This window comes from Nuphar pumila, chromosome 12 (assembly GCF_984573655.1).
Source record: "Nuphar pumila chromosome 12, dmNupPumi1.hap1.1, whole genome shotgun sequence".
Taxonomy (NCBI): Eukaryota; Viridiplantae; Streptophyta; class Magnoliopsida; order Nymphaeales; family Nymphaeaceae; genus Nuphar; species Nuphar pumila.
The window spans coordinates 101,492,072-101,519,432 of NC_143260.1; the positions used below are offsets into that span (position 1 = coordinate 101,492,072).

Here is a 27,361-nt window from a genome sequence, read left to right on the forward strand (position 1 = left end):
TAACTGCTCTAGGCTCAACTCAGCCTATGATTATCTTCGAGCAGCTTACAGCCGGAGAACAATGGCCCAACTATTTTAGTGTAAGTTATGGATTTGTAACAGACCATAGCTCTCATGTCTCTGACCAGAAAGCATAACACAAGGAACAGGATGTGATTGGGAACATGAACCACTCCAAGTGCATAAACCCAAAGCTATGAACATGAACCGCTTCAAGTGCAATAAACCCAAAACTATCCCTCCATGATAACATCAAAATGGAAATACTTCTAGATGAATGATCCCTTTCAGCCTTTAAAATAGCAATGAGTGTTCTTGAAGATAATTTAAGTATACCAAGACTGCAGTTAATGCATAATGATTGCATCTCCCTGTTGCTTCCCACCCTCTCTTAACATCCTCTAGCATAAACTCATCAGGAAAGAAATACAAGCAAGCACAAAAAAGCTACAAAAAATCATATAAATAAAATTAGACAATGAAATTGATGTAGGTTGGTCTGGACACATAGGTGCAGAAGGTTGTCCCAAAAAAATGGAGGAATTCTGACTGGATTTCCTCAAACAACCTACTCTGTTACTTCACATTTGAGAGTAAAGTGCACTTCACCTGTTGGCCACCATTTCCCAAAGCCGAATTTGTGACTATAAACAGGCATATTGCAATTTAACCTGTTGTTCCTCCCACTCTTACAAACACCATGGATCCAAAAGCAGCGTAACTGAAAGGAAACTCATGAACTTTTGAGAAATGGTCAAATAACTACGTAAAATACTTTCAAGATATGCATATAACAATACATTATGACATAAATAATGTACTAAAAACGCAAACATTTACGCCAGATGATGCCAGGTTTGTGTTGCTTAGAAACCAATACCAACCCTGGCATTTTCATTTTTACTCAACTGGCGTGCTGCTCTCACCAAACCATCTTGGTGGATCGAACCCTGATCCGCCTACAGAAGAATGTAAATAATTGGTGTTACAAATGGTAGATCAAGTGCTTTCATTGTTCAACAATGATTTTGAAGTGCTTGACTAAAATTTACCTTTAAGCATATGTTAGAAAGGGGGAAGCACTTTCATACCCGTCATAGAGCAAGTATGGTTTACCTTCTCTTTGACAGTAAACTTAAGGACTGTAAACCATTATGTTTACAGAGCAACAGCATACAGCGAGAACATGTGACCTTCTGTGAGCGTGTGTATGTGAGTAACATCAATGGCCTTTCATGGATGTTAACAAGTTAGCCATTTCTTTTTCCCCCCTCAAGTTTAAAAATGCCCTGTTAGCGTCTTTACATTAACCATCACTACCAAGGGTAAATTAAGAGTGGTTTTAATAGCTAAGACACTTTGTCGGTTGTTCTTTAGAGAAACAAGGCATCTTTTGTTGTGTAACTTGTGTTATATCTATAAATTTAAAAAGTACCTTTGGTGCATCCATTAAAGCATAACAGTATAGTACTTTCAAGTTTGAGGGGCAAAAAAGAACTGAGCTGGTTAACATCCATGAAAGGCCATGGGAGTTAATAGCACCATAGATGTATGCACATGTTCGTGTGTGGCTGTATTAGTGTATGCATCTACATGTGAATTAAGTGACTTATAGAAACAGAATATAACATGTTGAACACTAAGGCATGTGGTCATGGTATAGTGTAGGTTGTGGAAAATGAGATCAGGGAACTTTTCTTGATGAAAGATATTGCAGAATTCCATGGTGAGATTGCTCTTATGATGGAAAACAGCTTGATGCAGTTGACTCTTGGGAGAGAGCACTCTTGGACAAAAAACCAGCCAATGGCAAGATATTCTGATATATCTTCATGCATGAGAAAAAATGGTGACCAAGAAGGATGATGATGGTGAAACGGTGTGCATACTGATGATGATAATGACGGTGGTGGTGCAAGGTGATAATTCTCATCACTTGCAAATGATGGTATTAGCAGGAGATGAAGCTTATGATGATAATGCAAAATGACAATAATGGTGTTTATATCCTATCAGTGGTGATGAGGTGCTGCAAACTGGAAATAATGATATTCATGATGAGCTTAATTTGTTACAAGATATCCTTTACATATAAGTACATAACATTTAAATTAATATTTTGCAAACACTAACATGAAATTATGACTATAATGGATGCCTCTCCACCCCTGAACTTAGCATGTTACCAATATAGAACTGTTAGGTCTAAGCCAGTTTAACTGGGACTAGGGGAGATTTCCCATCACACAGACATGTCATTTACCAAGAGCATCCATTGCCTTATAGGTCACTGAACCAAGACTCTTAACACAGGAAGCTAGTGATAGATCCTTAACTATGTCACATGGATGCGGGTGCGCCACTTTCAAAAAACTTGAGTGTGGGGGTGCGGCAAAAATATAAAAAATTATATATATATATATATATATATATATATATATATATATATATATATATATATATATATATATATAAATATAAAGTTCAAAAGTTGGACATAAATGACCCTGGGTGCATTGACTGCACCCAGGGTCAGGTTGACCGCATTGGATGCGGGTGCAGGTGCGGCACCTAGTTGGAGAGTCCCTGTGACATAGATCCTTAATTGATGCGGCTACACCTCACTCAACTCACCCTACAGGCGAGCACATCTTCACATCCATTGTTAAATTCACCAGTCTGTATATTCCATGTTATCATGGCCTTATCCACAGCATGTGTCGCGCTTACATCCACAACTGCAATGGATGTCCTCAACAAGTTACATGCAAGAACAGTTGTTTATTTTATCTTTTAGCATTTGATACATGTGCCTTACTATGTCTTCACATTCTTATTGGTACTTCTTCAGATCATCAATTATGATGACAGCAACAATACAGTCACATATATTGAATAAAATAGAAATGCATAGCGGATGTTTTTTTGTGTACAAAAACACACCAACTAACAAGGGGATTTCCAATCACAACAGCCCCAAAGAATTCCATGTGAGGCTCTGACATTTTATTACAGTTTTCAATCTTCGCAATCTATATTCACAAGATAACAAAGAGTAAAATTTTGGAGAATGAATAGTAATTTTAATGCAAAAAATATACAAGATCAAACAGGAGCAAAATTTGGAGCATAAAACAATCTAACGGCCAAATCACACAACCAAGAAAAGCACCTTTTGAAATATTGAAGAAACAAACTAAACAGAAAGAAATGATAAGATATACCAAGAGGATTACAGCGGCAAAGGCGCCAGGCAGTCAATATTGTCCCCTTAATAACGCCATATTTCTTGTAAGCTTCCATTGAATACTCACTGCATGTTGGGACATATCTGCAGCTAGCGGGCAACAATGGTGAAATCTCCCCTATACCAACATAAATAACTAATGAGAAAAACCAAAAGTGAATAATAACTCAAATGAACAAAAAGAGGAAACCTACTCACTCTTATAAAACTTCAGAAGAGACAATGCAGCTTTCACCCCCAAATCTTCTTCTTGTCCATCTAATCATCAGAAAAGCATCTCTGAATAACCCACATAACAGGCATGCACACCCAGAAACCTACCAACACATGCAGACATTATATATATATATATATATAGAGAGAGAGAGAGAGAATAATGTTAACCGGAGTGTGAACTAGGCATTTTCGACACTTTTTTTTCAAATCCAACCATGCAAACATATTCGACAGGGTCCATTTGCTAGGAATCGATTGTTGGATCATGAATTTTCGATGAAAAATGTGACTTTTGGATGCTTGAATATTTACAAAAATTCTGAGTTGTTGATTTTGAAGCCTTAAAAGATCCTTCTTATGCATCATAATCGGATGATCTAAGAGTCGGTTTCTATAAAACCAAGCATCTAGATCACATCCGTATGGTGAAATTTTAAGAAAAAAATAAAACCATGAAAATCTCAATTCATTCTCCAGTTCACATATTTTCAGTTAACATATTCTAGTGGCCCTATATATATATATATATATATATATATATATATATATATATATATATATATATATATATATATATATTGAAGACATGGAACTATTGAGCTGGAAATCATAGATTCAAACTTTGTTGACTCAATCTGCCCACACCACATAGATGTGTTCAGCATTGTTTGTTTGCAAAGGATCAAACCTTAGAGTGGATTGTGTTATTTCGATCTAAAATATGATTGCCGTGAACTTCAGCGCATGTGGGGTCATTGATTTTTGAAGCCCTTAAAAAACCTTCTTACATGTTACAATCACATGATTCAAAATTCATTTTCTACTAAACAAACCTTATAGATCACATACATAAGGTCCAATCTACAAAAAAAAATTAAAAAATATGAAAAGAAAGTCATTTATACTCGACAGTTCTATGCCTTCAATAGCACCAAATATTTACCTATATATATATCATAGCCAAGGAATCTCAAGTTCAAATCCAACAAGCAATTGTCACCAAGCTTACATAGCAAAGAAAAATAATGACAAAAAGTTATGCCATTGCCCATATAAGATGCCATTAACTCCTTTCATTCTCTAAAAGACTATTTTAGCATCAAAATCCCATGAACTGAAATATCTCTAATAATAAGGATCTATGTCACATGTGTAAGTTTTCCTTCTTGTTCCTGTTTTGAGAAAGAGAGAGAGAGGGAGAGAGAGATCTATTTCGGCTGTCACGATTTCTGTAAAAGAAATCGTGACCTAAATGTATATTTAAGGTTACATTATACTATGGATCCGGGTCTGGTATATCCAGACCCGATAACAAAATACATTAACAAAATACATGATCTTCGGGTCGGATCCTGCAGATCCTGCACCTTTTTCACCCCCCCTCAAGTTGATCATGGTTTTGGACCATGAACAACTTGCTTTTAAGCATCCAAAAGCGATCCTTGGTTAACCCTTTGGTAAATATGTCTGCAACCTGTCTTTCAGTACTGACAAACTCAGGCTCAATCTCTTTTTCTTCAACCTTCTGTCTCACAAAGTGTTGGTCGATCTCAATGTGCTTGGCACGACTGTGATGTACTGGATTGAATGACATATCGATAGCACTTTGATTGTCACAGAGCAAGGTAGTGTGGGAGATCTTTTCTCCTACTTCAGTTAGAAGATGCCTAATCCATGTGACTTCGGCAGTGGCAGCAGCCATGGATCTATATTCAGCCTCAGTGCTTGATCTAGCGATAGCTTTTTGTTTTCTACTGCTCCAAGAGACTAAATTTCTTCCAATGAAGGCACAATATCCTGATGTAGATCTCCTTTCGTCGGGATCTCCTGCCCAATCTGCATCACAATATACAGTAATTTCGTGCTCGTTTTGGCTATAGGACTGTGGTAAGTATATAAATCCATCCCCAATAGTCCCTTTCAGATATCTAAGGATCCTCTTGACCGCTTCCATATGTCCAGTGCGTGGCGCATGCATAAATTGAGACACTTGATTGACTGAATAAACAATATCAGGTCTAGTGAATGTGAGGTATTGTAACATTCCTATTATGCTGCGATACCTGGTGGGGTCATCACACAGATCTCCATCATGAGCGCTAAGTTTTTGATGAAGTACACTCGGAGTTCCTAGAGGTTTGCAGTCTTTCATGCCTGCCTTGCTGAGAACATCTACAATGTACTTGTGTTGAGTGAGTGTCAATCCATGAGCCTGTTTATCAACTTCTACACCTAGGAAATAGCGTAGAATTCCAAGGTCTTTCATTTTGAACCTTTGACCTAATAAGTCTTTTATTTCTTGGATGTGTTCCGCAAAGTTTCCTGTGATGATAATATCATCGACATAAATTAATAATAAAGTGGTCACAGACTGGCTTTTAAAGATAAATAATGAGTGGTTCAGCATGGAATGTGAAAATCCATGTTTCTGAATCTCTGATGAGAAGCTATCAAACCAAGAGCGAGATGCTTGCTTCAGGCCGTAGATGGCTCTTTTTAGCCTGCATACATGGGTTTTACAATTTTGTTTTTGATATTCAGGGGGTTGTTCCATGTATACCTCCTCCTTCAAATCCCCATGTAAGAATGCATTTTTTACATCAAGTTGACTCAACTTCCATCCATGTTCAACAGCCAGGGAAATGATAATTCGAATCGTTCACATTCTTACAACCGGACTAAAAGTTTCATCATAGTCTTGCCCTGCTTCTTGAGTGAATCCTTTTGCTACAAGCCTTGCTTTATATCGTTCAATGGTTCCATCTGGCTTGTACTTTATTTTGTAGACTCATTTGCATCTGACAACATTTTTGTCAGGTGGTCTGGGAACAACTTCCCATGTTCCACATTCATGCAAGGCTTGCATTTCATCATTCATGGCTTCTACCCATTTCATAGAAGTTGTTGCCTGGTAATACAAGATGGGCTCTTCGTCCTTATTGATGGCAGTTAAAAACAGTTGAAAATCCAAGGAGAAGTTGTTATAACTAACCCACTTGTCAATAGGATGTCGTATGCGGTTTGATTTTCTGACTGCAAGGGTATGAGAAGGAGTAGAATTAGCGACTGAGGCATGATTTGAATGGCTTGATGTTGTCGGTCTCTGCCTGGAATAGACAATGCCTTTGTATCTGCCTGGTACTTCCTCTGCATTCTGTGACCTCGACGCCCCAGTGTTCTCAAATACCTCTTCTTGTTACACGCAATCTGAGGAACATGTTTCATTGAAGCCAGCAAAAAGTTCTGAGCTTAGCGAAGGATAGTAAATTTCTGGTGACATATTCGTTGTGTCAGCTCCGTGATCAAAATTTTGTTCATCAAATACAACATTTCTTGAGGTTCTGATACGTTTGTTGGTGGGATCATAACACCTATATCCTTTGTAGTCATCTGCATATCCCACAAATCTGCACTTTTGGGCCTTGTCTTGAAACTTGTTTCTCAGGGACTGATTAATGTGCACATAGCAAACACATCCAAAAACACGCAGATCATAATAACTAGGATAAGTTCCAAAAAGACAGTGATAAGGAGACTTATTTTCCAGAATAACCATAGGCAGTCTATTTATCACATGCACGGCAGAATGGAAAGCTTTTGTCCATAGGTTGATGGGAAGATTGCTGTCATGAAGCATACTCATGGCACTTTCAACGATATGCCTGTGTTTTCGTTCAGCAATTCCATTTTGTTGAGGGGTATGAGGACATGACACCCTTCTTCCTATTCTGTTATTTTGAAGAAAAGAGATAAAATCACGGGATGAGAATTTCCTACCTCCATCACATTGGAAAAATTGAATGGACTTAGAAAATTGATTTTTGACAAGGGAAAGAAAATTTTGAAACAAAGAGAAGACTTCCGACTTATTTTTTATGAAATATATCCAAGTGTATCGAGTATAGCTATCAACAAAGATTAGATAGTATTTGCTCCCAGATCCAGAGGCAACTGGGGCGGGTCCCCATACATCAGAACAGATTATCTCAAAAGGTTTTGAAGCTCTCTTATTAATGGAATGAAAAGGCAATACATGACTCTTGCATGAAAGACAACTGGAACATTTGTGACTATTCTCATCCCTATATAGACTTTCTTTTGGAATGAGATTATTAGATACAAGTTTCTCAATGAAATGACCTCCACAATGACCTAATCGACTATGCCATAAGAATGGCTTATTACATTCAGCAATACTAAAAACATTAGCAGAAGATGATGAACACGACTTTAATGAAGGCTTTGAATTCAGGTGGACAGGACGAACAACATGACAAAGAGCTTCTTCAAAGACATACATATTGCCTCGTCTCTTTCCTTCAGCGAATGTTTCCCTCGTGCGTAGGTCTTTGACCTGCACAGAGAAGGGAGTGAATTCAACTGAAGCATTATTATCATCAATAAGTTTGGAAACAGAGACAATATTTTTCTTAATATCAGGAGCATGAAGAACGTCAGAAAGAGTGAGAGTGGAATGTGACATGGGAATGACAGTTTTTCCAACATGAGAAATAGGATGGTGGGATCCATCTCCAGTGACAATCTTACTTTTTCCAAAATAGGGAATGAGATTAGAAATCTTACCTGCATCACCTGTTACATGAGTCGCTGCCCCTGAGTCGACAAACCAGGTGCCTTCATCACTCTGCTTCAATTTCAACTCTGACAAGGCAGATATCAGCAGATCTTTAATCTCTCAACTACTTGAGAACTTTTTTTTGTTTTCTGTCTGTGGACCCTTTCCTTTATTCTCTGGATTATGCCAACAATTCGCCTTGATATGCCCCTTTTTGTTACAAAGGAAGCAGGTAAGAATGGATCTTGACCCCTGAGCATGAGTTAACATATTTGGAGTGGGAAGCAGACCACGCCCTCCGTGTCCACTTCGCCCTTGTCCTCCTCGTCCTCGTCCTCTACCATAAGACACCCCTGTGGCAAAAACTTCCTGAGAATTTGTGTGGACGTGAGATTCCTCAAAGAACCCTTTCAGAGTCATCTCATACTGAATTAATTTTGCTCGCAACTCATCAAAGGTAGGAAGGACAGGGAGACACAATAGGGAAGTGACGATCATGTTGTAGTCGGATCCCAATCCACTCAGAGTCTGTTATACCATATCGTTGTCGCTCACCGCGCATCCTATAACTGCAAGTTGGTCTGTGATAGTCTTCATCTTGTTCAGATATTCCATGATGGTCATGGAATCTTTTCTCAACATCTGAAATTCCCTCTTGAGAAAAACCATTCTCGCCTGCGAAACATGTGAATATGTTTGAACCAATTTTTCTCAAAGTTGCAAAGCAGTACAGTTGTCGGGAATTGCAACAAGAACCTCTTGGGACAAGGTGGAAGTGATGTATGCAACCACTGACTGATCTTTCCTTTCTCAGTTGAGGTACTCAACATTCTTGACATACACAATTGAACTTACTCCTTTGTCGTCTTTTTCTTCTCTCGTAACAAATTCGATTGGGGCGGGAGAGGTTCCATCAAGGTGACCTAAGAGACCTTGACTCCTTATAAAAGGAATGATTTGTCTCTTCCAAATCAAGAAATTTGAGGTATTCAACTTTTCAGAAACGAGTTGATTGAGAAAGCTTGAAGAAAGATTCGATTGAGAAGAATAAGGATCCATTGAGAAATAAAATTCAACAAGAGTGTTCACGAAGTGCTCAGTCCCTTTTTTTTTTTTAAATAAACAAGAGACCGCAGGCTGTCAGATTCAGAAAAATATTGAGGCTAAACATTGAACTTTTCTTTACACTCTTGGAAAAATTTTGAGATTGACGTGATGAAAAGAAAATTTCACACGTTAAATATGTTTTCAGGTAAATGTAGAAGATGAAAGTCAGGGAAGAGGAACGTACAGCAAAAACTGGTATATCTGGATATGCAAAACAGATACAAAAGAGAAGATCGGACAAAGAGAACAAATCAAGTGATACCAAACAAAGGCGGATCTGAAATAGGTATCGATTTGGTGTTTCACGTGAATCGATTTCAGTGATTCACGTGAAAAAAGGAATCTACCCTTTTTGCACAGTCTGAATTCACGTAAAGAGGGTTTACGTGAATCTCAGATTACCACAAAGAGATCAAGCCCACGTGAGATGTGGGTCAGGTGTACAGAAAATTTCAGGAAGAAGGAGAAGAAATGAGCCACGTGAATCTCAAGCCCACGTGAGATGTGGGTCGAGTGCACAGAAAATTTCAGAGAACAGAAATAAAAATGAAAAGAAGGAGAAAGGAAGAAAAGTAGAAGGGGAGGAACGAAAAACCTCAAATCTCCGATCGTCGCACCTGTCGGAAACCTTCTTCAGCCCTCAGATGGATCTCTGCTCTGATACCATGTAAGTTTTCCTTCTTGTTCCTGTTTTGAGAAAGAGAAGAGAGAGAGAGAGAGATCTATTTCGGTTGTCACAATTTCTGTAAAAGAAATCGTGACCTAAATGTATATTTAAGGTTACATTATACTATGGATCCGGGTCTGGTATATCCAGACCCGATAACAAAATACATTAACAAAATACATGATCTTCGGGTCGGATCCTGCAGATCCTGCACCTTTTTCAACATGGACTCTTCTAAAGGGTCGCCGCACCCGCGTCGGTGCGGCACCCGGGTCGCGGTGATGCTATTTTAAAAATCAGGTGCCTTGGGTGCGGTCAACTGCACCCAGGGTTATGTGTCCAGAAATGGACTCGGTCAACTATGACCAGTTCATTTAGGTAAAAAAATTGTGTTTTAAGAGGGGGGGGTAGGGCACATTTGCACAAAACACAACCCCCCACCCACCCACCCCATTCTCGACCCTTCCTCCTGTTAAAATGTAAAACTGTACATATATGTATATATAATAATATTATATTATTATATATATATATATAAATACATTTTAATTTCTTTCTTTTCTGTATTTTTTTCCTTTATTTTTATTTTTTGTCTTTATGTCATCTAGTTCAGTTTGAACTAGAATGACTGTTGCTAGTCAAGTCCTGTCCAGACTTGACTAGCAATAGAGCTGTTGGACTGACACAGTCCAACAGCTCTTAATAGAGCTGTTGGACTGACACATTCCAACAGCTCTAAATAGAGCTGTTGGACTGTGCCCAACAGCTCTATTGAGTCCTCTTTCAGCTGTGTATATAAAGGGGTGCAGCCCCTCTTGTATTTTACTCCAATGCTTCTTAAGCAATTGGTTTTTCATATCAATAAAGAATACATTTTTATTTTGTTTCCAGTTATACCCTTTTTAAGGGTTATGCTTTAGTGTCATTCTTGACACTTGCTCTTGTTAATCAAAGCTCGTGTTTCGAAGATCCCCATTTCATTTCATGGTATCAGAGCCGCGGAAGTACTAAATCTTGAGGAAAAGCTGCCTCGGTTTCCGTGCCCGTTTGCAAAAGTGTTCGCCACTTGAAGAGAAGTGTTTTATCACTTCATCGTCTCCGGAAAGGTTCTTTAAAAATTGAAGATGATTCCGTTTTAGCCGTGTCTAGACCAGGGAATCATGTTCGATCATATAGGCCTCCTCACTTTAACCGACAAAATGGTGACTATGATAAGAAGAAAGTTATTTGTCATCACTGTCATGAACCGGGACACTACAGGCCACAATGTCCCAAACTTAAGGAGCTGAGAGAAAAAAGAGCTGCAATTGCTGGATCGGAGCCTAAAAATCAGGATGCACCAGTTTCCCTGGCCCAACTAATGGAGATCCTTCAGCCTCTCATCAAAGGTGCCTCTTCCTCATCTGAAGCTTCAACCGGCGCAGCAGCCTCATCTTTTTCTGATTTAGGTAAAATTTCTTGGCTTCTTGACTCTGGTGCATCTTTTCATATGACCCCAAATAATCAAAGTCTATCCAAATGTGTTAAAAATAAAACAAGTGTGTCAAAGGTCTTTACTGCTGATGGGACTTCTCTTGAAATAGAAGGAATAGGAGATTTTGAAAAAATTTATAAAACAAAAAAAATTTTTATTCCAGAAATTAGACATGTTCCCAAATTAAATTTAAATCTTTTATCTGTATCTCAAATTTCTGATTATGGGTGTAATATTTCTTTTTCTTCTCATGGTTGTTGGGTACAGGATCGCCAGTCAGGCAAGCTGATTGGGGAAGGCCATAGAGAAGGAGGACTCTATTACATGGATTTTTTGGAAATGCCGAAGAAAGCTTTTTGTTATAATATTCAAAAAATAGAGTTGGAACTGTGGCATAAGAGACTTGGTCACCCACATATAGCCAAAATCCAACATTTTCCAAATCTAGGGAAATTTTGTAACTCTGAATCATTTGATTGTAAAGATTGTATTCTCGGCAAAATGAAAAGATTACCATTTCAGAACAGAACCTTTTTCTCTTCAAGACCACTTGAATTAATACACTCGGATGTTTGGGGTCCTGCACCAGTAATTTCTAAAGGAGGATTTGTTTACTATGTTATTTTTGTCGATGATTTCTCCCGACATACGTGGATGTACTTTCTCAAACATAAGTCTGAAGTATTTTCATACTTTCAAACTTTTCATAATATGGTTAAAAACAAATTTCAAAATGATATTACTATTTTTCGCACAGATTCAGGGGGAGAGTTTTTATCCACAGATTTTCAAAATTATCTTAAATTGCATGGCATCACACATCAAAGATCTTGTCCTTATACACCTCAACAAAATGGACTGGCAGAACGAAAACATCGCCATATTATAGAAACCACTAGAACTTTATTAATAGCAAATCAAGTCCCTAAAGACTTTTGGGCAGAAGCTGCCTTAACTGCCACCTATCTCATTAATAGGATGCCATCTTCTTCGTTACAAAATATCACTCCCATTGAAAAACTTATGAACATTTCTCCAGACTACTCTAGATTAAGAATATTTGGGTGCAAATGTTTCATATTTACTGACAAAAATGATAAACTTTCCCCTCGTGCGATTCCCTGTGCCTTTTTAGGATATGCTGAAAACCAGAAAGGTTATAGATGTTTTGACTTCAAAAATAATAAACTATATGTGTCTAGAAATGTTTCCTTTCTTGAAAAGGAGAGCTTCTTTGATTTTAGAAAATTAAAAGACGTCACTGAGTACTCCTTTTTGCTAGATCTAACATCAACATCTGATGAATATGACCTTGATTGTAACTTTGATGATGATCCAAGAATTATTGATCTTAATGTTGAAAATGAAGAAGTTCATAGAGATACTAGTATTCAATATTCCAGGCGACAAGAGTCTAATACTCCATGTGCACTTGAGAAATATTCTAACATTCCAACTAGACAATCATCCCGAATCTCGAGGCCTCCAGAAAAGTTTGTATCATACGAGTCTTTCTCACCCACATATAGGGCAGTTATTGCATTAATTCACTCATATGAAGAACCATCCACATATTTTCAAGCAAAAAATGATATCAAATGGATAGAAGCCATGAAAGTTGAATTAGATGCACTTGAAAAGGCTTCTACATGGAATATTCAAGATCTTCCTCCAGGGAAGAAAACTATAGGATGTCGATGGGTTTATAAAATTAAAACCAAGAGTGATGGTACTCTTGAAAGATATAAAGCCCGTTTAGTAGCCAAAGGTTATGCCCAAGAATATGGGATTGATTATGAAGAAACCTTTGCTCCGGTGGCTCGTATGACTACTGTCCGAACCTTAATTGCCTTAGCTTCTATCAAAAAATGGTCTATTTTTCAAATGGATGTCAAAAATGCTTTTTTAAATGGAAAGCTAGTTGAAGAAGTATATATGGAACCCCCTCCTGGTCTAAGTATTCCTAAGGGTAAAGTCCTTCGCTTAGAAAAAGCTCTTTATGGACTTAAACAAGCACCAAAAGCTTGGTATGATAGGTTTAGTCGTGTTATGATTGATATTGGTTTTCAATTCTGTTTAACTGACACTGCTTTGTTTATTAAGAATTCTGATGCAGGGATCATTGTGCTTCTTCTCTATGTGGATGATATGATCATCACCGGAAGCGATAAACAGGGAGTTGAAACAATCAAAACACTTCTTAAATCTCATTTTGAAATGACTGATTTGGGCTTGTTAAGATATTTTTTAGGCATTGAAGTTGCTTATTCTCCTAGAGGATATTTATTATCTCAGACTAAATTTGCTTTTGATATTGTTTTCAGGTCTGGTATTACTGATGATAAGAAAGTTGACACTCCAGAAGTTGTTAATGTTAAAATGAAGATTGATGATGGAGAACTTCTTGCAGACCCTACTCCTTACAGACAGCTTGTCGGGGCACTTTCCTATCTATCCATTACCAGACCAGATATAGCACATGCTGTTCATACAGCAAGTCAATTTCAACATGCTCCTACTTCTGTTCATATGGGAGCAGTCATGCGTATTATCAGATACATCAAGTCCTCTCTTTCACGAGGACTTTTCTTATCTTCCTCCTCTTCTCTTGATTTAATTGCATATACTGATGTTGATTGGGGAGGTGATTCCAATAACAGACACTCAACCACTGGCTTTTGTGTCTTTTTAGGGGAATCATTAATCTCGTGGAGGTGTAAAAAGCAGCAGAAGGTATCTCTCTCATCCACCGAAGCTGAATACAGAGCCATGGCAACCACGACCATGGAAGTAGTTTGGCTCCGACGACTGCTTGCTGACATGGGAGTTGAAGCAACAAAGGCTTCACAAATGTGTTGTGACAACAAAAGTGCGATCTACATTGCCAGTAACAGAACATTCCACGAACGCACCAAACACATCGAAATGGATTGTCACTACGTCAGAGAGGAATATCTACACGGGATAATTGATCTGCCATATGTCACTTCAGAATATCAGTTAGCAGACCTCTTTACAAAGCCTCTCGCTGCTCCCCGATTTCACTTTCTCTTAGACAAACTTTCGCTCATTGTACCGTAAGTTTGAGGGGGAGTGTTAAAATGTAAAACTGTACATATATGTATATATAATAATATTATATTATTATATATATATATATATATAAATACATTTTAATTTCTTTCTTTTCTGTATTTTTTTCCTTTATTTTTATTTTTTGTCTTTATGTCATCTAGTTCAGTTTGAACTAGAATGACTGTTGCTAGTCAAGTCCTGTCCAGACTTGACTAGCAATAGAGCTGTTGGACTGACACAGTCCAACAGCTCTTAATAGAGCTGTTGGACTGACACATTCCAACAGCTCTAAATAGAGCTGTTGGACTGTGCCCAACAGCTCTATTGAGTCCTCTTTCAGCTGTGTATATAAAGGGGTGCAGCCCCTCTTGTATTTTACTCCAATGCTTCTTAAGCAATTGGTTTTTCATATCAATAAAGAATACATTTTTATTTTGTTTCCAGTTATACCATTTTTAAGGGTTATGCTTTAGTGTCATTCTTGACACTTGCTCTTGTTAATCAAAGCTCGTGTTTCGAAGATCCCCATTTCATTTCACCTCCTCCTACCAATGATAGTAGTGCAGCGGTCCTCCTCCTCCTACCGACACCCGCAACAACAGGTAATCCTCCTCCTCCTCCTCCTTCCTCCCTCCACCACCTCCTCCTCTCTCTTTCTTCCTCTTCCTTCTCTTCATGCTCCTCTCTCTCCTTCTTCCATCTCCTCCTACCCTCACTTTGCAAGGGTCGAACCCAACCTTGGGTTCGACTCTGATGGTTGCTGGGTTCTGTTGGGTTCGGCTCTGCTGAACCTATGGTTTGCTGGGTTCAGCACAACGTAAACCCAAGCCTGCGTTCGGCTCTGCTGAACCCAGACCCGCTAGTTTATGCTCATGGGTTCAGCAGAACCCAAGGATGCTTGGTTTCAGCTTTGTTGAACCCATGGTTGCTGGGTTCGATTCTCTTGAACCCATGGTTGCTGGGTTCGATTCTCTTGAATCCAGGCTTGTTGGGTTCGGCAGAACCTGAACCTAAACCTAGGTTTAGAAGAACTGAACCTAGGGTTGCTGGGTTCGACTTTGCTGAACCCAGTGTTGTTGGGCTCAAGCCTGGATTCAGCAGAGCCAAACCCAGCAACCATGGGTTCAGACTTCAGAAGAACCGAACCCAGGCTGGCTGGGTTCGGATCTACAAAACCCAAGCCTGGGTTCGGCAAAACCTAAACCCGGATATTTTGTTAGTATAATTTGCTTATTTTCTGCTTGACTTGTTCGCTTCTTTTCTGCTTGACTTGTTTGATTGGTATGCAATCTACTTGACTTGACTTGTATTTCGTTACTCGTAGTTAATTTGATTTATTGCATGAATTTATGCATGATGAATTGATGATATGCTAGTTGTTTTATGATATGATAATTATTTTTATTTCATTAGTAATGCTAACTTAAAACTGTTACAGTATATATATATACCCTCCCCGCAACCAAGTTTTTTTAAAGTGCCGCATCGCCGCACCCGCATCTGCATCCACACCCGCACCAACGTGACATACATAAGGAGCCATTTAGATTGAGGGTTGAGTAGGTAAATGTGAATTCTTAATGGAGGAAAAAAAAAGAAGTTATGGACTGACAAGTTTCAAGAATTATAATTACTATTTCTATGGATGGTATTTTGAATTACAATGTGGGAGTTCTGTGTTTGTCCTTGTTTTGGTGAATTCAGGAGAAAACAGTGGAACTGGAATTCTCTTTGAATGAGCACTCAACCCAAAATAAATAAAAGAATGTGGGAGTTCTGTGTTTGTCCTTGTTTTGGTGAATTCAGGAGAAAATAGTGGAACTGGAATTCTCTTTGAATGAGCACTCAACCCAAAATAAATAAAAGAATGTGGGGGACCAGTGAAAATTCTCATAGTTGGGAAATCGCGCCTCCATATCCAAACACATCTCATCTTACAGGTTCCAATAACGTTTTCCTGTTCCTTTACAGTAACTGATAATTTTTCCATAGGGGATACTAGGAGCAACCACCTGAGATCCAAGCAAATCCAGCTGCAATCACCCCAACCACTGAGCATGTTCACCCTACCCATGATTTATGGGATCAAATCTCATATGTAAAAGTTGTCATATTTGTTCCCTTCATTAGAAGTAATTGTAACTGTATATATAATTTTACCACGTGTAATGGAAGATACAAGGATGTGTTTTCCCGTTTTTTCTCTTGTTTAACATGGTATCAGAGAAGCTCTTGATCTATCGCCTTTCTTGCTGTGACCACTTTGTTTTGCTGGCTGCCAACTGCAGCCTTCACAACCAGTCTATATTGTAACGCCCCAAAATCCAGGACTTTGTAACTTTTTATGAAAAGTTTGAAAACTTTGAAATCAATCATTTATCAGAGTTTGAAATAGAAGTTCAGCGAAAAAATCTTGTTTGAAATAGCAAGTCAAGAGACCTTGGGCGCATTACAGCGCAAACTTTCTCTCGATTTGCAACTCAATATATTTATTGAAATAAAAAGAAAAAACGAAGTTTTTGATAAAACAGTTTTAATAATTTAGAGTTTAATCAAAAGAGAGATTTTCAAAGAAACTTTATATCAAATTTACCAAGATGTCCTCAGGAGCAAAACGTCAAGGAAAGAATATCATCTTGATCTCATTACGTCGTCATGTCATCGCAGTCAAAAACATCACCTGCCCATAAAATGGGTCAGTTTCACGAAAAATTGATAGGTATACAAGTGAGACAATATAGAACTGAATTAGGCAATTTAGAACCAGAGATGAGTTATATCAAGCATGTGCAGTAGACTATGCAAATGAATAAATATTTCTAACATGAACAATTGAGTATACCGACAAAATAAAGGTTTTCGATGTGAGCAGTTTATTATAAAATCAAGTGAGCTATCAACTATCACAAGGTAAGAGATCATTCTACATAAGACATACACATTTTCACGGCAAGCAAATACATTAATCATAAGGTTTAAGCAATTACACAAGCAGTTCTATTAATCAAAAATTGTAAGCAACTCATAGAACAAGCAACTACATTAGTCTTAGTTGTAAACAGTTAGTAGATTACGAACTGTAAGTCATTACATTGCAAATAATTCTACCAATCACAAGGTATAGGCAGTGTGCAGATTACAAACTATAAGCAATTGTGCAATTACGCAATTGCATTAGCCATAAGATGTGAACAGTTCATAGATTACGAGTTGTAAGCAGTCACATTAGTCATAAGAGACTCAAGCCAACAAGTGCTACATTACCACAAGCGGGAATAGTTTAACCAAGTAGTAAAGCAAGTCATATGCATCATATTGCAATTAGCAAAATGCTATTATCATAAGCACTTAACTAGTACAAGCAACTAGTTATTACTGGCAAAGAACTAGCGTAACGCTACAACAAGCGTGCATAATTCAACGAGTAGTATACTGAACTATTGAGTAAACAAGCAAGGCATGTCACAGCACGCACATCTCAAATAATGTGAATAGGTTAACTTATGTTTTGATATTAACTGGTCAGGCGGGTACGCGCAAGGCACGAAACGTAGAAACAGTCGAGAGCAGTCCGGGGGTTTATTGTGTTTTAGATAACCCGGATGGCTGACTGAGTCTGCTCCTACGGGGACGGCCAGTGACCAAGAGAGTAAATCCCCAAAGGCATAGGTGGCCCGTGGATGCATCAAAACTTCTGCAGAAGTTGCTCGAAAGCTATCTTTTGTAGCCCATTTCCCCTAACTCTGATGACTAGGGAAGCCGAGTCCTTTACCCGAAATAGTCATTAATGGCCTGTACATCAGAGTTTTGTACCATCTCGTCCTCTCTCTCGGCGGGAGTCAGCGAGTCGAATAGGCACGATGGGGGTTTCTTAACCGTCGCCCCATTCTATATGCTCTGATCTGTTAGACCCACTCGAGCAACTTGCCTGTGAAGGCGAAACCGTCACCATTAGGTGATTCATACAAGTCAGTGCACGTTCGAGGCAACTACACACCTTTCATCCTACTCATCGCAGTCTGCAACGTACCTGTTAAAAAGTACAACTATAGTGAGAGGGGTCAACTTATTGTGAGGGTGAAAACATCACCATTTTGTAGTCTCAAACACGGGCCATTGCACGTTCGAGGTAGACATAGACCTTTCATTCTACTCATCGTAGTACGCAACGTACCTGTTCAAAAGTACAACTACGATGAGAGGGGTATGGATTTCTCAAAGGGAATCCCCACAACATTGCTTTGCCAATAATACATGGTGTAGCCATTTAAGTTAAAACTTGTCATGCTCTGGTCCTTTAGAACCCTACGAGCCTCTTGCTTATTAGGTGAATATCAACATATATGATTTCAATAATGTGCCAAAACACATTTCGAGGTTACCACAAACCTCTCATTTGATCATCGTAACACCAACGTGACGTACCTGTCCAAAGGTACGACCATACATGTCAAAAGGTATGACTACGATAAGAAGGGAAACGATTTCTTAATAGAAATCCCAACACAAAAGTTTCACTAAGATTCAATACAAATCAGAAAATGCTCAGATGTCATATTCTCTTTGTTGGAGTGACGATACAATATTGCATGGTGCAAGATCGCCTCGAGTCTCTCATCGGATCATCATAGTACTACCATGCTGCGCATGTCTACAAGTACGCTACGATGAAGGGGTATAGGTTTCTTAGAAGAACCCCAACACAAAATCTCACAAAGATTCAAGGTATACCAAAGAGCTCATTCAACACGTTTTATCTTTTAAACCATAGTACAACATTGTGCCATTCACACATATGAGATCGCTATGGATCTCGCATCTCATTTTACCTCAATATCAACATACTGCACATTTTAAAGAAAATTGGATTTGCGTAAGGAATCCCTCTTTTAGAGAACTATAGTGCACTAACACAACTTCCATTGTTTTGAAAACGAGTGAAAACCGGATATAAATGAGGTTGCATTCATGTAAGTACATATTTACCATAAATGCGAGCCTACGCACATCATAGCATGACGACAAGTACAAAGCAACACTCGATTTGCGAAGCCGCACATCAAACGTAAAGTGCATAAGCAGTGCACGAGGTATGAGACTGTACCTCGGCCAAATAAATGTGTAGGTAATGCACAAGGTACAAAACCGTACCTCGACCAAATGTACATGCAAGCAAATAGGGCACAAGTAATGCACGAGGTACAAAATCGTACCTCGGCCAAATGAACGTGTAGGCAAGTAAATACGCAATGCAAAATAAACTAAGAATAAATCTAAGCATATCCAGCATGGCCATTTTAATTATTTCAGCTTAATTCGGTTCATCTACTGCCCCTTTTGTGCAACTTTCCCTTATCTTAGAAAGTTGCAAAGTTGCGATCATCTCTGAGCGTAGGTGATGATGGATCGGGTCACAGGGTGCGAGCGGGCTCCATCACGCAAGTTGCAAAAAAGTTCAATATGTTAGTATACTAGAAGGGAAATTGAAGAGGCAAGAAGGGGCAAGGTTCTGCCCCTGCCCTCAGGATCGAGGCAAGAGGAGGGTGCGGCAGCACCCTCCCCCACAGAGAAGGCAAAGAGAAGCAGTGGCTTATGGACCAATAAAAAAAAAAGACGGCAGAGGCAATAGGGGCCTTGCCCCAGCCAGCGTGACCAAGATGATGGCAGGGGCAAAGCCCCTGCCTAACAAACACAAAGAGGTAGGGCAACAGCCCTGTCTGTCTAAGGGTCCAAACAGCAGGGGTCCCGCCCCCGCCTGAGCAACTTTAAAGAGGCAGGGGCGGATCCCCTGCCTGACGGAGTTAGACGAAGGGGGAAAGGTGGCAAAGACAAGGGGAACCCCTGTCTGCCCCGGAGAAAGAAGGGCAGGGGCTATTTGCCTCTGCTTGCAGGCGGCAAAGGGTCTGGCAGGGGCATCGCCCCTGCCTATACCGGAAAATCGGGCGGCAGGGGGCGAGGCCCCTGCCTGACAAGAGGCAAGAAGGCAAGGCTTTTGCCACGCCTGCCTATCACAAAGAGAAGAGGCAGAGGGCTCAGCCCCTCCCCTACACACACATAGCAACAAGGAGGAGGCCCGGCCCCTCCCCAACACATAGAGGAAGAAGGGAGAGACAGAGAGTGTGAGAAAGAGGGGAATCCAATGGGTTACGTGAATGACTATGGCATTGGGGCTCCTACAACCTGAAATTAGAAGCAAAACAAGGGGGTCGACGATGATCGCCCTACGGGAGAGAAGTCGGATTTTGAAGATCTCAGAAGGGGCTGCCGGACTGGGCGATGGCAATGGGTCGCTGGCAGAAATCACCGTTAGGGCCTGCCTAAAAATGTTGCAGAGAGGGAAGCAGGTGGGAGTCGAGGCAAAGGGGGGCAGCAGCGGTGGCCGGCCGTGGCGCCACGGCTCCGACGATGCTGCGAGGACTGGTGGCAGGGGAAGGTCACCGGCACGGAATGGGAGATGGGTTGTGTGGCGCAGAGGAGAGAAGGAGAAAGAGAAAATAGAAGACTTACCTGTGAGAGGAGGCTGGCGTCATCGGTGCCACCGCACGTAGAGAAGGAGGAGGAGAGGTGGAAGAGGAGGAGGAGGAGAGAGGCGCCTTTGATGGGAGCCCTCCCTCCCATCACGCTCTTTTAAAGGGGGGTCGGGGAGGAGCCTATCAGGGAAACCCCGAAGGGTTTCCTGTTTCTTCGTGTGGAGAGGGAAATGCAGAGGCGGAGGAGTGCGGCGCACGGGGGGAGAAGAGGGTTTAAAAGAAACCCTCGCCCCTCTGTGTTTTAACCCTAACGGGCCCGGGTCAGGTCTGGATCTGACCCGGGTTCGATTTTTTTTTGTGGGTTTTGCATGTATTGTGCGATATGTTCATCATTTTCCTGGTTGCTGCAATAGGCACTCCTCCTATTAGTGTGAAGCATTGTCATCGATATCTGCGACATTTTGAAAATATCGTGAGACCGATATTTTAAGGCAGCTGATATTAAAGGCAATATGTCGTGATATTTTCAAAATATCGCCAAAAGACAAAATATCACAATATTTTTGGGGAAAAAACTCTTTGTTTATTTTAAGTTTGCTTTTATACCTATTTTTTGTTTCTTTTATATTTTAAAACATTTAAAACATGACACTTTATATATTTGGAAGAAAAATAATGCAAAAATTATTATTTTCTTTGTTTTTTTGTTGTTATTTATATTTTTCAATTTTTTAAACTCCCGAGATTTATCAACTTTTGAAAATCTCTTCGAGAAATACCCTCGCCGAGAAATTACCTTTAATGATACAGGTGACTAAGGTGTGAAGTAGTGTGTGCACAGTTTGTTCATAATTCTCTTGTTCTTGGATCTGGTGAATCAGATCATTTTCCATGGTATCTGAACATGGTTCTCCTTCATCCTCTCCTAGGATTTGATACAGCTAGCCCATACTGCCTCCCCATCATTCAAACAACCCAGGTACAATCTTGGTGTCTCAACCACTGACGGAAGAAAACTATGCTACATGGCATCATTCAATGCAGATGGCAATAAGTGCAAAGAACAAACTTGAGTTTGTTGACAGTTCACTTCTGAAACCAGAGCCATCATCACCTCATGTGATTACATAGGAGCATTGCAACAATATGGTCCTTTATTGAACTCTCAACTCTTTGCATAAAGACCTATTCTCTAGTGTAATCTATGAGGAATCTACGATGGACATTTGGAATGAGTTGCGTGAACTATTCTCACAATCTAATATGCCTCACATATTTCAAATACAGCATGTGATTGTCAATCATAAGCAATAGCAACCATCCATTTATGTTTGTTTCACCCGCCTGAAGGGACTTTGGAACGAATTGGCCTCCTACATCACATCTCCTACTTGCTTGTGTGGGAGCAATAAAGGGGGTACACAATCATCAACAAGAAGATCGGCCCATCCAATTTATCACCAGCCTTGATGAATCCTATAGCATGATGAGGAGTCAAATTTCACTTATGGATCCTATCCCAACCGTCTCTAAAGCTTACTCTCTACTTCTTCAAGAGGAGAGACAACAAGAGTTACATATCATACCACCCGTCCCAATGGACTCAGCTCTTGCAGCTCCAATATGATGTCTAAAGGTGCCATTCACAAAGGGAAGCACACACGCAGGACTCATTGTGAGCATTACAGAAAATTAGGCTACATCAAGGCCCATTGTTTTTAACTGAACCAGTTCACTCCTCGAACAACAGCCAATGTCCATGTCAATGCTGCTCCTATCAAATATGTTGAGTATCCTACCGCCCCACAACTACCTACAGTCTCTCAACCACATGTTGTTTCTCAATCATCTGTTGTTCCTCAGTTCACACCAAATCAGTACCAAAAATTATGTCCTTAATTTGTCCAGATAACCAGACCCTGTAAGCTCACCTAGCAGGCATTATCTCTTGCCTTTCTTCCATGGCTTGCAAAGCTTAGGCATTTTACTTATGCTTAGGCAGACTAGGCTGACTAGTCGGCACTTTTGACTACATAGACTGTAAATGGATTACAAAATCAAGCATCAATTGGACCATAGTTTTAAAACCCAATAACTCGTCCCTCGGCTCATCCATAATTGACTCGTGACTCGGCCGGGGCAACCTGATGACTCAGCCCGGATAACCCGATGACTCGGCCAGGTCATGTTAACTTTATTTTTTATATAAAATATGTAATTATATGCATATACTATGTATACCATAATCAGGTTGGGTTGCACATTACTGCCAATCCAGTATTTCATGAAGGCACAAAACACATTGAAATTGTTTGCCATGTGGCCGAGTGGATTCTCGCACACTTGATACCTTCCTTCTCACCAGCAATGTGCTGATAATGTTTACTAAAGCGCTTGGGAAAGATCAGTTTCTGAACCTCAAATGCAAGATGAGATTACTCGACCCACATGCTCCGCCTTGAGGGGGAGTATTAGGAAATATATGGTAATTATATGTGGTAATAGTTGTAAATTTATCTAATGTCCATAAATAGCTGTGATATATGTCACGTGATTTATGGGATCATATCTCATATGTAATAGTTGTCATATTTGTTCCCTCTCTTCATGGGAACTAAATGTAACTATATATAATATTACCACAGGTAATGGAAGATACAAGGACGTGTTAACACACCCAAAGGGTTATGAGCAGATTCAAACATCAACAAGGCGATAAAAACCCATTGGTTCTGGTTAAAGACACTTGATTCACTGTATTAAGTATTCAGTGCAGAAAAATTGTGCCAAAATTGTTTCCCTTTGGGTAAGGTGAATTGAAATTGCTTACCTGGTAAAGAATTATTCTTCACAGCTGAAAGTCGCCTTTGCCTCGGCTACCGTTCCAAAAAGCGGAAAAAAATGAAGAAATTAGACAAAATTAACAAAAGGAAACTAGGGTTTATCGGGCTGAATTAGTAGCAAATTTTAGGGTTTATAGTAGTGAAGATACATTAGGAATCTGAATTGATGAGAAGAAAAACGAAAAAGAATTCCTCGAAATTTTAAAGCAATAGAGAAAAAAAAGCAGGAATTTTTGAGCTAGGGTTTGTTGTGGGCACAAACAATCAGATTGTTTGAGATTCGAAGAGAAATTTGGAGTAAAAATCCCCCCGTTTGGCATAACGCAGAAAGGAAGGAACAGATTAGGATTTTGTGGTGAGAAGTAAGAAAGAAAAGGAATCCTGGGATATGGAATCGAGGAAAAATTACCTGACGAGCTCTGAGGAAAGGGAGGGCTGCGGTCTTCGGCGAAGAAATTCCCGTGCTTCGGATTCCACGGGAAGAACGAGGGAAACTGGAGGAAGGGCTCGACAACGCCGCGAGGGAAGAGGAATTTCCAGGGAAAAGAGACGAGGAGACGGCCACGGCCATTTGAAAAGGAGGAGGAGCGGCTCCAAAATAAACGCTCAATTTTCTAACACTTTTTGGAGGTTCTCTGAAAATCAAGGATCTGAGGTTCTCAAAACCCCAGGAAAGACATAGGGATTCTTCAACTTGCCCTCGTGTCGTGTCTGTTTATATATAATTTTAATAAAAAAATACACAAAAATGGCGTGTCTCGTATCCTATTACTCGTGTCCTTGTTGTTCAACACAAACTTAGCAACTTAAACGGCTCAGGTGCATGAAACTCTCATCTTAACGGGATGTGTCATAATTAGTAAGGATGCACAACGAACCAAGCTTGCTTGGGCTAGGCTCTTAGCTCGTCAAGGGCTTTAAATGGGTCGAGCTTCTACATTGGGTTGAGGCTCGAACGAGCAAATGAGTCGATCGAGCTCCATTGGCATGAGCCGGGCATTTTAGACCCGTAGATCCGCCTCGCTCCCACCCCTTTAGCCTAAATTTGAGTTAGGGTTTCTTTTTTTCCTCTCTTTCATCGCTCCGTTAACACCCTTCACCCCTCTCTTGATCCTTGGCCCTCTCACACCTAGCCTTCTCACCTACAGTGGAGGAGACAAAAAGAAAAGGAGGAAAAAGAAGAAGGCGAGGCAGCATTCGATAACCATGGTCCATGAAGATGACAATCAAATCACTCATCCAAGAGAAAGACAAAAGAGTGTGAAGCAAGTTAAAGGATGGTTTTTTCTTCTTCCCCTTTTGGAGAGAGAAAGATGCTTCATAATAGAGACCAAGCTAGGCTTGAGATGCTTTGTATAGATCGAACCCGGGCCAAGCCCAAGCATGCTCAGTTTGTTAAGCTCAAAACAAGCTTAAAGGGCGAGTTGAACCTGAACACAAGTGGTTCAGGTTTGGGCAGATCTTAAGTTGAGCTTATAAAAGTCGTATTTAGGCAAGCCGAGCTTGTACATGCCAAGCTGGGTTCAAGTGCATCTCTACTAGTCAGATCCAAATTCAGGTTAGGATGTAGATAAAGAAAACCTATACCATATCCAGATCCTAACAGCTATTTTCAGTAATAATCGAATCCCACCAGTTTCTCAACATTTTCTCTCTATTTTTTTCACTTTTAGGGATCAAGCCGCATGGATATAAAAAAACTATTAGTGGTCGGGTTTGGATCAGTCATCATTGTCACATAAGTAGGAACTTTAAGACCTTAAAAAATAGGGATCTACGATTTACCAATTTTCATGATTAAAAATACCTGTCTTTACCTTGAAAAACACTTGATCGGATGTATAAATTTTAATAAATAAATTATGCAAGTACATATGAGGTCACGTTGGGTAGATAAAGCTTGCAATTATTAGGAAATATGATACAAAAGAAAGTGTTTGAGCTGGCACACACGTGTCTCTCTCTCTCTCTCTCTCTCTATATATATATATATATATATAAATATAAATATATATATATATATATGCAGCAAAGAAGGTCATGCGCTATTTACAAGGAATAAAAGATTATATGTTGACCTACAAGAAAGTTGATCACCTAGAGGTCGTTGGATACTCTGATGCGGACTTAAGAGGGTGTGCTGACAGTAGAAAATTCACTATTGGATACATTTTTCTACTAGTGGGTGGTGTTGTCTCATGAAGAAGTGGAAAACAATCTATCACTGTTGCTCATAATATGAAGGCAGAATTTATGGCTCTATACGAAACTTCGTCATAGGCTATTTGGATAAGAAACTTCATTATAGGTCTTGGTATTATAGACTCTATTGAGAGACCACTAAAGATCTTTTGTGTTAATGAAGTAGTTGTGTCTTTTTCGAATAACAAGAACTCAACATCGTGTTGACACATGGAGTTAAAATATTTTGTTGTTATAGAAAGGATTGAGAATCATTTGATATATATTGATACAATTGAGACGAAGAAAATGATTGCGGATCTCCTTACTAAAGGGCTAGCACTGGGATTGTATTCTCAACATGTAAAGGGAATGAGTCTTTTTTATTCCTTCTGATGTATGACAATATATTAAATAATCACATTTTGTGTATATGTATTTGATTCTCTATGACTTTCTATATTGTTGATTTTGCATAAAGGATCTCTCATATGGGTTAGAAAGAATAGCAGACTAACAATATTAAAGGACCAATAGAATAGGTAAGAGGCCAACCTATTTATAAAGGTAATTTCAACATGCTTAAGCACTAAAAGTGAATTATAGTGTAGTACATGAAAATATGACATTTCATAAAGGAGTGTTCATCTACATGACTCATATGATTCATCTTTATGATAAAGGATAGCATGTGAACCCACATGAAAAACTAAATCGAGATAACGGTATAAACATCGATTTAGTGCACTTTTAGTGTCAATGGGTCAAGTGGGAGAATGTTGAACATATGGATCGGGTCCAACCCATTGGGTGACCCGGTTTGACATTAAAAGCATTGTAGAGTAGTTGGATGCATAATGGAGGACAATTAATGCTTAGTGGAGGAGGTTACACGAATGTGGAGTGTCCACATTCACTGAACCACCTCCCTTACCTCCACTATATAAAGAGGTGGTTGTGCAATGTATGATGAGAGACATTGCATATCCTTAGCCTAGCCCACGTCAAGTTTATTGGGTTCAGGGTCCTGCTCACCGTCGACCTAAGGCCTGGGCTCATCGTAGGTGTCGACCGGGTGAGAAGAACGTTGAATACCCTGCATGCGCTCTATGACAAATACAGGTACACTTTCTATGTTTATTTTACAGAAATCGCCAACAAATAACACTTGTCTAGCAGGAGCAGGTAGTGCACGTCACCTTGTGTTGGGATGTTGCAAGTTCGAACCCCAAATGGTATGGTTGTATAATTGTCATAATACGACTCTCTAAATGCAATTAATGCCACTGTGACATTGCTTTCGAACTATTGAAAATTAGGCAAATAATGCAATAAATAATTGAATAACAAAATGGAATTCCTCAAATTTAATATGCAGTATGATTTTTTTTCATAGTGCATATTAAATTTGTGGAGGAATGCTTGTCGTTTATTCTATTGCTACGTAGTGTGCCTATAATGACAACTTATTGTGCATTATGTAATACTAGGGACGCCAGACTGCT

The 27,361-nt window shown here is 39.5% G+C and overlaps 1 protein-coding gene across 1 annotated transcript; it reads right to left on the reverse strand.

The window, feature by feature from the left end:
• Nucleotides 1-285: 285 nt before the first annotated feature.
• LOC149821347 (membrane protein insertion efficiency factor) lies at nucleotides 286-24,345 on the reverse strand. The gene is made up of 5 exons (XM_089982150.1): nucleotides 24,085-24,345; nucleotides 23,663-23,708; nucleotides 3,446-3,505; nucleotides 3,225-3,365; nucleotides 286-959 (listed from the first exon to the last, which is right to left on the reverse strand). Exons 1-5 carry the CDS (start codon nucleotides 24,244-24,246, stop codon nucleotides 901-903), a joined length of 468 nt encoding a protein of 155 aa, XP_089838276.1. The 5' UTR covers nucleotides 24,247-24,345; the 3' UTR covers nucleotides 286-900.
• Nucleotides 24,346-27,361: the final 3,016 nt, after the last annotated feature.